Source organism: Salmo salar, chromosome ssa04 (assembly GCF_905237065.1).
Source record: "Salmo salar chromosome ssa04, Ssal_v3.1, whole genome shotgun sequence".
In the NCBI taxonomy this organism is placed as follows: Eukaryota; Metazoa; Chordata; class Actinopteri; order Salmoniformes; family Salmonidae; genus Salmo; species Salmo salar.
The window spans coordinates 13233931-13244833 of record NC_059445.1 but is presented as its reverse complement, the minus strand read 5'-3'; the positions used below and the strand labels follow the sequence as shown (position 1 = coordinate 13244833).

General features: G+C 45.3%; 1 protein-coding gene across 1 annotated transcript; it reads left to right on the top strand.

The window, feature by feature from the left end:
* The first annotated feature begins 429 nt into the window (after nt 1–429).
* LOC123742420 (G protein-regulated inducer of neurite outgrowth 3) lies at nt 430–10551 on the top strand. The gene is made up of 2 exons (XM_045716537.1): nt 430–1236; nt 6993–10551. The coding sequence occupies exon 2, from the start codon at nt 7089–7091 to the stop codon at nt 9804–9806; it is 2718 nt and encodes a 905-aa protein (XP_045572493.1). The 5' UTR covers nt 430–1236; nt 6993–7088; the 3' UTR covers nt 9807–10551.
* The last annotated feature ends 352 nt before the right edge of the window (nt 10552–10903 follow it).

Sequence of the window (10903 nt, the reverse complement as noted above, 5' to 3'; positions counted from 1 at the left end):
AAATGTCTGAATAAAAATGACAGTTAGTGCAGAATGGTGCTTTTTGTTGTTGGGGAGGTTCGCCCAGGGAGCCATACAAGCTAGAACCACCACTGAGTACAGGGCATAATTACAGTGCTTTTCCCCTTCAGTGCAAGTGCATGCATAGTCACATCCATATCCAGTGATGGAAATGGATAGTGTATAGCCACTGCCTCAACACAACACTACAGACAGTGTATAGCCACTGCCTCAACACAACACTACAGACAGTGTTGCAGTGACACTGTCTGTGGCCTATAGATTGTTGTTCCCATTCAGCAAGCAATGCCGAATGTAGTCTACAGGGATAATATATATAATGCCCAATGGTCCAAATGCTTAACAGCATTTCTTTTTTATGTGGAGAGCAGGAAATAACTAGCCTATCATATGTAATTAAATGCGGTTTCTCTATGTTTGATATCTGATGTCCCTGCAATTCTGTGTCCTCCTGTCTTTCATCCCATTCTGTGTCCTCCTCTCTTTCATCCCATTCTGTGTCCTCCTCTCTTCCATACCATTCTGTGTCCTCCTCTCTTTCATACCATTCTGTGTCCTCCTCTCTTCCATACCATTCTGTGTCCTCCTCTCTTCCATACCATTCTGTGTCCTCCTCTCTTCCATACCATTCTGTGTCCTCCTCTCTTCCATACCATTCTGTGTCCTCCTCTCTTTCATACCATTCTGTGTCCTCCTCTCTTTCTTTCGTACCATTTTTTCCCTCATTCTTTTTTCTTTTTCTCTTTTACAGTATTTGAGCATCCCGAAAACAATGCAGTGTGGACATCCCCTGGGACAGCACGATCTCGCAGAAAGAGAGAGGTGACACCACGATTTGTTAGCTCCAATGACAATGTAGCCTATTGCTCCGTGAAGCGTAGCAGCAAGTTTGATATGATAACTGTCTGTATAGGAGGAGGACCCAGCCGAACAAGCGTGAGTCATAGCGCACAGCCACATCTTCGCTAGACCCTCGGAAGAAAATCGATATTACATGCTTGACCCAATTATCATTTAGGCTACCTCCTCTGATCAGACCTGTATCCTGAACCGCTCCGATCGAAGGCGCGGCTTCATGTCACCGAGACCTGCTTGAAATTCTTTCATTGATATTCAGCCGGGTGCTTCAGCCGCACGGTGGAAACAAACAGTGGCTAAATAGCGCAGTAATCAACCCCCTGAATATGATATGATACGGGGACTACACCGCTCCAGGTAAGCTGTCTCCTCTTTGTCTGAATAAAGTGTCGTTAAGATAATAAGTGTACAGATAATGAATTCCTCCGCAAGGTCAAATATGACTGTAAAGCCGCAGGGGGGGTCCTGAAATTCCTATGTGTTGATGTGTTGGTTATTAGGAGTGGGGTTCGGATGTGCATCGTCAATTGACATGGTTATGATGTTGTTTCTCTCACCTGACTGTATCTTTTCATCGCATTCATCCGCACAGCCCTTTGTTTTGTCATGGCTACGATATTGTTGTATTTTCTATATCAATTCACTTGTAGGCTACATCATGAGATAATTGTCTGGGGTTGAAACTGTAATTGCAGTGGGGATGTTTTTTTCGAGAGAGGAGACCCTAATATGACGAATGCATAGACACGTTCACAGCTACATACGGATTGGGTAGCCTATAGGCCTACTAAACGTGTAGTAGAAGTGAAACGTGAAATAGATGAGAAAGAAGGATATTCTCTACTGTGTGATGCTTCTAAAGGAATTCATGTCATAATGGTAAAGTTGATGTATGTCTAGGCTACATTATCTCCATCGCTAAGTCCATGCGTTCTAGTCGCCGGTCACTGACTGTATAAAATTGTATTTTAAATATATGGTATCTCCAGGGAAACACACAGACCTACGAATTACTATTTCAGGTGAGATATGATTTGACCATTCAATTGTCAGGGTCCATTCCCCCAACTCACCTATTGTATCATGTGATTCGTTGTGATATGTATGTAATATGTCAGTCAACTCAAGAGGGGGGAAACCTCAGTAGTCCTAGATATATTTGATCCTACTGTACTGTACGATAAGCTTTTTGAAAATGGTTTTCAAAATATTTAATGTATTTATTTTTTCAAATGTAGAATGTGCAATTATTTTGTGATAAAGGTCCAATGCAGTTTTAATTTAGTTATCAAATCATTTCTGGGTAACAATTTAAGTACCTCACTGTGATTGTTTTCAATTCTAATTGTAAAAAATAAACAAAATATTGCTTCTTAGCAAAGATACATTTCTAAAGCAATACTTTTGTTAGGACTGTCTGGGTGTGGTCTGAGTTGGGAGGGGAAAATTTAAATGCAGCTTTATTGGCAGAGAGGTTTGGAACTCTTTCCTATTGGTCTATTAACTAATTTACCCATGGTTATGTCACCAGGCAGGCAGAAATTTCAGGTGGACTTTTCAAACAGCTCTTACACTAAAAGGGCATTATCAGAATTTTCGCAATTTCACAGTATTATTCCAACCGCATAGTGTAGAAATATATATAAAACACAGGAACGTCACTTTTCTTTACTGCATTGGGCTTTTAAAGCAGTATTTCTCCTGTTTTATCAGTAATATCAGTATTAGCCTAACTTATTACCAATGAATGATGCTGTCGGGTGTTCACACAATCTACGTCCTGTTTGGACCGCTATATTGTATTGATTAGCAATAATATACACTATATACAAAAGTATGTGGACACCCCTTCAAATGAATGGATTTGCCTATTTCAGCCTCAGCAGTTGCTGACAGGTGTATAAGATCGAACATACAACATGAAATCTCCATACACAAACATTGGCAGTAGAATGGCCTTACTCAAGAGCTCAGTGACTTTCAACAAGGCACCGTCATAGGATGCCACCTTTCCAACAAATTTCTGCCCTGCTAGAGCTGCCCCGGTCAACTGAAAGTGCAGTTATTGTGAAGTAGAAACGTCTAGGAGCAACAATGGCTCAGCCGCGAAGTGATAGGCCACACAAGCTCACAGAACGGGACCGCTGAGTGCTGAAGTGCGAAGTGCATAAAAATCGTCTGTCCTCGGTTGCAACACTCACTACAGAATTCCAAACTGCCTCTGGAAGCAACGTCAACACAATAATTGTTAGTCGGGAGCTTCATGAAATGGGTTTCCATGGTCGAGATGCCGCACACAAGCCTAAGATCACCATGCGCATTGGCTGGAGTGGTGTAAAGCTCACCGCCATTGGACTCTGGAGCAGTGGAAACGCGTTCTCTGGAGTGATGAATCACGCTTCACCATCTCGGTTTGACAGATGCCAGGAGAACGCTACCTGCCCCAATGCATAGCGCCAACTGTAAAGTTTGGTGGAGAAGGAATAATGGTCTGGGGCTGTTTTTCATGGTTTGGGCTAGGCCCCTTAGTTCCAGTGAAGGTAAATCTTAACGCTACAGCATACAATGGCATTCCAGACGATTCTGTGCTTCCAACTTTGTGGCAACAGTTTGGGGAAGGCCCTTTCCTGTTTCAGCACGACAATACCCGTGTGCACAAAGCGAGGTCCATAAAGAAATGGTTTGTCGAGATCAGTGTGGAAGAACTTGACTGGCCTGCACAAAGCCCTGACCTCAACCCCATCGAACACCTTTGGGATGAATTGGAGCCAGGCCTAATCGCCAAACATCAGTGCTCGACCTCACTAATGCTCTTGTGGCTAAATGGAAGCAAGACCTCGCAGCAATGTTCCAACATCTAGTGGAAATGCTTCCTAGAAGAGTGGAGGCTGTTATAGCAGCAAAGGGGGGGACCATATTAATACCCATGATTTTGGAATGAGATGTTTGACGAGCAGGTGTCCACATGCTTTTGGTCATGTAGTGTACCTCACTGGATCTTATATACCAACCTTGTTGATTCATCTGCTTGGTTTATTCCACTGAATTCCCATCGAAGTAAGAAACAAGACAAATCTGATTACAAAGTCGTATTTATATGCTCCTGTGTCTCAAATGAACAGCTTGGGGGCCTCTCGCTCATCTTCGATATTAACATGGCGTGATGGAACTCCTGATGGGAGACCCCACAGCTACCCTACATGAGGCAGAGGACACACTGACCCCTTCCTGTAGGATACGGTCACCTCCTGCTTCAAGTAACCAAGGCCCTTATTAATAAAGAGTAAGCGTGAGAGTAAACATACTGATCTAGGATCAGTGTAGTCTTTTAGATCATAATGAATAAGATTAGATGGACAGAGGGGACCTGATCCTAGATCAGCACTCCTATTCTGAGGGGCGTTATGAATCAATACGGGCCCTGAATAAAGGATTGACTAGTCTATCCCTCTGCCTCTCCCCTCAAAATGTACTCTGACAGAGTAACTTAAACCCACAGTTCTATTATATGGAATATTGATCCTAAACTGATCCTAGGTCAGCATTCTTACTCTCACACTTACTCTTTATGAATACGGGCCTATTCATTGTTTTGTGCAGAAAATAAAATGTCACAGGTTCTGGCTATTTGGATATGCCCAAAAAGAAGACTAACCTTTCCTTGGCTGAGAACAAACTTAATGATGAGGATGATTAATAGTGAGGCCCAAAAACAACACCCTAGGACACAAAGTTCCAGAACAACAGATGCTTTAAGTCACCATCTAATTTTGATTGAGATAAACTACATAGGAAACACATCATTTTATAGGATGTGAACGTCCTGGGATGACAGTTCAAGGAGTCACACACAGTGTGTCTGTGTGAGTGCTGAGTTGCTCTGCTTCCTTTTCTTCATTTCGCCCCTGTACACCTGGTTCAATTATTGCGGTCGAGTTGATTGCTGAAAGCGTGGTCGGCCATTGAAGAACAATTTCATAGGGAACCATCATTTCACTTCACACCTCCAAGGGGTTGGATGTGATCTCGTCCGACAGCCAGAGCCACTTGTCAAGGCAGCCAGAGAGTGGTGCCGTAGTAATAGGTCACTTTCTTATAGTGTGAATATACTGTACACGTTTGCCAACTGTGTGGCATGGAAAATCCAATCTGACAAATCACAACTCAAGCACTCAGGACTATACAAGCCATCCTATTCTCCTTCTGTACTAAAAATACCATGGCAAAGCCATTAATTCGTACCTTTCAGAAATCAGATCTCTTTTTGAGTGGGCCGCTGCTCACTCACTCTTTCTACTTCTCTCTGTCTGGAGTCTGCAGCTGCAGGCTTAGACACTGCTTGAGATTTATTTTCGGATGGGTGTGTGCGTTTGGCCTACATATAAGCCAATACACTGTGATGTATTTGAGCTTACAATTCCAAATGGAATATTTAGTAGCCTGGCTAGGACATTCAGGAACTAGAAGTGTCGGCTTTAGAAGGATAAGGATAACCCGTTGAGACTTTTACTTTGTTATTAATGGCAATAGACCTGCTTTTTAATTGCCATAACCTGTAGAATGATGATGAGGAAAATAAGATCACAGAGTCAAAAATGAACAGACTCTATGATGAATGAAGCCTATTGGAAAAATCCAATGGGCTAATTGAAGTGCATTTGAAATCTCCCCAAATTGGTTCAATGTCTTATCGATGTCCACAATGAACAGCTCTGTTGCTGTAGCTTCAGGGAAGATGTTGCAACAGATGAGACCAACAAACACACAGAGGTCTGTGTTTGAGGCTAGCAGATGGCTCATTTCAGACCTTTTTAAAAGGACTTATGCATACAGATATAGGATCATAATTTGATCACTCTTTTGTTGCTGAGAAAATTGATCAACTCCTACAAAACTGTCCATTTATTATAGTCCATATAATAATTCACATTTCCTGTTGCTGCAGGATTATTATCCTGCTGTAGGAAACTGGCTCAAATGAAGATCCTACATCTGTAGGCTGCAGTGTCTGATAGCTCTTTATTTAACCCTTATTTTACCAGGTCAGTTGACTGAGAACACATTCTCATTTACAGCAACAACCTGGGGAATAGTTACAGGGGAGAGGAGGGGGGATGAATGAGACATATTGTAAACTGTGGATGATTAGGTGGCCATGATGGTATGAGGGCCAGATTGGGAATTTAGCCAGGACACCAGGGTTAACACCCCTACTCTTAAGATAAGTGCCATGGGATCTTTAGTGACCACAGAGTCAGGACACCCATTTAACGTCCCATCCGAAAGATGGCACCCTACACAGGGCAATGTCCCCAATCACTGCCCTGGGGCATTGGGATATATATTTTTTTCTAATGGTAAAGTCAAACATGGAACTAAGGCTACACTATTGCTTTCACTTGTTGCGATTGCAAAGTCAATGCCTCTGTCCCCACTTAAGGATAATTCAATAGATTTCCTCCTGGGTTAAGAGGAATTATTTAATTCACTCAAGCTTGTTGAAGTGTGTGGTAAGTGTTTTTGATTGCTGTAGTCGTTCAAATTCCATCAGTTTTTGAGCAAAAATCATTTGTGGCATAGTTAATCTTAGTTTTGGCATTGCTTTATCTTCTCTGCTCCAAAGGGACTCGGAGTGCTCATGGTCCATCATTTCAAATCAGTTTGCAGTCATCAGAGACACATTAAAATGAAATGTACTTACTGGAATGAAAAGAGGAAAGGCCAACGATCTCTGAGCAGCAAAACAGTTTAGGTCAGTTTTGAAGCAGCATTGTCTTGGGCTTATTGTTAGTAATTTGGAGTTATTGCTATTGTCTGTTGCTTTGTTTACAGATTCAGATTCATCACTCATCGTGTTAGTTTTCTAATTTGAAGTTAAAATGTCTTTATGTTCAAAAAAAATTGTAATAAAGTCTCACGTCTTTTTTGGTGTTTCGATATCACCTTTGAGGTCAGGATGTAAAATGCAAGGGTGAGAAAGACATTACCAAGATCATCATCCTCTATTAATATAAAGGCTTATAGTATAATACCATTATCTACATGGAATGATCTAATGTATTCTTCATACTTCTTCTTTGAAACTAAAACTATTCTATTTTCCTACTTTATAGGGAATTACACAAATAGACAGGGATAGGATTGTGGACACCTGGTTCGACTTTGGATCCCTACAGTAGAAGTGGCTAAGAGGACTGTCTCAATACAGGATGGGAACCAACCCAAAAAGGACAGTGACAGTCCAAATGGTCCCTCAGCTGGCTGGAGTGGAAGCTCTGGGAAACCAGGAGTCTAACACCAACTGGGCTAAAGAACCTAACCTGAACCTCACCCAGGGTTGCCCTGCCCCCACCACTACCCCTGCCCCTCTCCCTACAGAACACACACAGGATAACCTGTGTCTGACAACCCCCAACACAACCTCCAGGATCCAATCAACTGGCCATGGACAACCGGTTGGCGGCGGGGTGGGGTCCAACACCAACACACCTTTCTCGACCAATGGCAACGGAGGGAAATCGCCATCGGAGCATGTGATTGGAATAGAGCAGCAGATGGCATTGACATGCCGAGGAGGTGTGAGTGTAACCGAGGCGACGGCAGAGGGCCGTAGGGACGGCAACGCCAATTTGACAGCGTTAACCCCCACAGCCGCCGCCGAGGAGAAGGAGAAGCATATCTGTAAGGCCGGCCTGTCGTCCGCCGTTAAATCATCAAAGGTTGACGTGCATACGAATTACTGCAGAGAGAAAGAGCCTGGTGGAGCAGGGGCAGGGAATGGGTGTGCAGCCAAGCCATCGCCAGAGCCCACAGCAGTACCGAGTGCTACAGTCAGAGTTTCTGCAGTAGCTAAAGAGGAGTCACTACTAGCAGGAGACAACAAAAACGCAACCACACCAAATCAACATCCCCCTCAGACCTGTGATCCAAAGCATACCTCAGCCTCTGAAGTGCTGACGTCTCTGACGACTCCCAAACAAGGTAAGGCAGAGGGAGCTGCAGTGACTACAAACAAGGTTGCTCCGCCTCCTTACAAATCAAAAGAGGCTGATAATAGTACGACAACACAGAGTCTCTCACCTTTACCTAGCCCAGCCACCGCCACCAACCCTACTCTATCAGAACGTCCTCTACAGGCCTCTAAAGAAAATACGCCCAAGACAATCTCTCAGAACCCTCCTTCCCAAACGGAATATAATAAAACGGCAGCTACATCGCAGCCGGAACAGACCAGGGAGACTGCAGTAGCTCCTGTTAATGCTGCCATCACCACCACACCTCCATCATCAGACAGCAAGGAAAACGTAGGGCTTAGGAATAAGGCCTCAAGTCCGACACCCCCCGAGAAGAAGGATTTACAACCTACTCCAGTAGCAAAGACAGAGATCTGCTTAAATAAACACCTGCTGGCGGCATCGTCAGAGTCTTCATCACAGAAGGATTCTCCCTCGTCACCCAACGAGGCCCAACAGAACCAGCAGTCTGAGGCCCAACAGGGCCAGAACCAGCAGCCTGCCCACCATGCAGCACAGGTGACAGACGAAGCCGTCCAGACTGCCTCGGTCTCGGAGGAGATGCAACAGAAAGCCCACTGTAAACTATACCGGGAGGCCTCCACCATGACCCGCACCCCCATCGCCACCCCCACCGCCACCCCCACCCATAGCAAGCAGGGCCAGGACGTAGAGGTCCAAGCAGTGGCTAACATGTGCAGCCGGGCGGTCTCCACCAGCCCCAGCCTGTTTCCTCTGCCCCCGCCCTACAGGTCCACTGACAGAGGTGCTGCCCTGAGGGAGGAAGCAGCAGTTGAGAGCCTGTCTGTGGTCTACCAGGTGCCCCTCCACCAGATTCACATGGGCAGCAGTCCATCCTGCCCCCCGCCACCTAACTACACAGCAGGTCTCAGGTCCGGGTCAGAGCGATTGACCCTGGAGGCGGGGTCATGCTCCAGTCAGAGTGCCGGCGTGGTGCTCCATGCAGAGGAGGCGGTGGCGGCCCTCCATGCAGAGGTCGCCAGGCTGGGGGCCAAGCCTAAAGATCTGGCAGTCGGGGGGGCAGCAGCGCTATGCAACATCCAGCAGAGAGGAGCACTCCCGCCTCTGCAGCCCGTCTACCAGATCAACATCGAGCCGTGCGGCGGCCAAAACGAGCAGGTAGCTAAAGCGAATCATCACCAGCATCGAGGCGAGAAGGCAGTGGCAGACTCCCAATCCAAGCCCAATGCAGCAGAGAAACCAACGGTGTCTAATGAAGTGCAGACCGTGCCAACGCAGCCTGCCAAGCCTCCCTCTGCTAAAGCTCCGTCCCCCTTGTCGCCAACTGCCGTAAGCAAGACCAAATCCTCCGACAATAAGGCTGCTCCTCCTCCTTCGCAGTCAACTTCTTCCGTTGCCAAGCCCAGCCAGGCCTCAACGACAACCTCCAAAAAAGCAGAGGACACTAAACCCAAGACGGCAGTGAAAGCGGCGAAGGAGAGCATTGTTAAGGGGGTTGGGGGCGTTAAGGCTTTGTTGGGCAAGAAGAAGCAGGAGCAGCTGGAGCCGGAGAGGAAGGACAAGGAGGAAGAAGACGAGGAGGGGAAACAGAAAGGAGAGAAGAGCGTTCACGATGTGCTGTGGGACGAGCAGGGGATGACCTGGGAGGTGTACGGAGCATCCGTTGACCCCGAGTCCCTTGGCTTTGCCATCCAGAGCCACCTGCAGTGTAAGATCAAAGAACAAGAGAAGAAGGTCGTGACCCAGTCATCACTCAGGAAGTCCATCTCAGTGCCGCCGGTGGTGCCCGACTCGCCCGCCACCGTTGCCGTGGACGACGCCAACAGCAGGAAAAACAAGAGGAGGCAGCAGAACGTTTTCAGGTCCATGCTGAAAAATGTCAGACGGCCCAAGTGCTGCGCGCACCCTCCCCCTACCGCCGTGCTGGAGTGAGAAGGAGAAGCAGCGGGCTGTATGCAGCCCACACCATCAGCTGAGTCCCCTATAAAGCAGGCTGGTTCACCCCTTGTTATGGTTCCTCCGATGCCAAGCAAAGTGTGGATATTGGGATCTCTCCCTAACCCTACTGGTCAGATGTTGTTGTATACAATGTTACCTTAGATAGGGTTGATGATTATCAAAGGAAGAGGACAAAACAAAAAACTAAAATAGGTTCTTGTTATGGACAACTTATTTTATAGATGAGAGAGATTCTAACGGTATTTAATGAAAAATGGCAATAATAATATGTTAGTGAAACGCATGTGTGTTAGTACTTATGGCAGTCATAACTCATTTTACCACTATGAAGTCCTGGTGTATACAGTACATGGCTCTGATCTTTGGGCATACATACATATTACTGTCAGTATCATACCTTTTACAGATGTGCAACTAAATATCACTACTTCTCAGTGCAGTGGGTGCATTTTGGTATATATACAGTACGATAACGTTCCGGGTGTATTGAACAACCTCTATTTCTAAAATGAATATATTATTTTTTTGTTTTTTGTTGCAGATTTTATTTTGAATGGGTAACTACTTATTTTGTCTTGATAAAGAAGAAGAAGAAAACCTCTGCTGTGCTCATTTCCATATGTCTTATATACAATATAACACTGGGCCTGTGTGCATTTAGGTGCTCTATATTTAGTCTCTGTTCTCTTCGTTTTGGATTAAAAAAAACCTCAAGGTCGAAAAGTGATCTACAGCCGAGCAGTTCTTAATGAATTCATTGACAGGTGTTTGAAGAGAGCGTTAGAGGCACGCATCCCCACAGTGTGAGTTCCTCAGTTACAATGTGTTATCAGACGTTGCTTGAGGATGGGTAAAAGGTCTGTTTGAAGCAATATTGCAGCTGATAGCTGATCTACGGGGACCGGAAATGATTGAGCACGTGAGTAATGTCTAGTAGTAGAGACATTGCCAATCCGAGGAGCTCTGAGGTCTCTATTTTTCAATTCATCTTCCATTTGGTCTGTGAACCATCCTCACGAAACACCCAGCTTGTCATGTCCTTTATGGAATCATAATACTCTTCTTTTTTT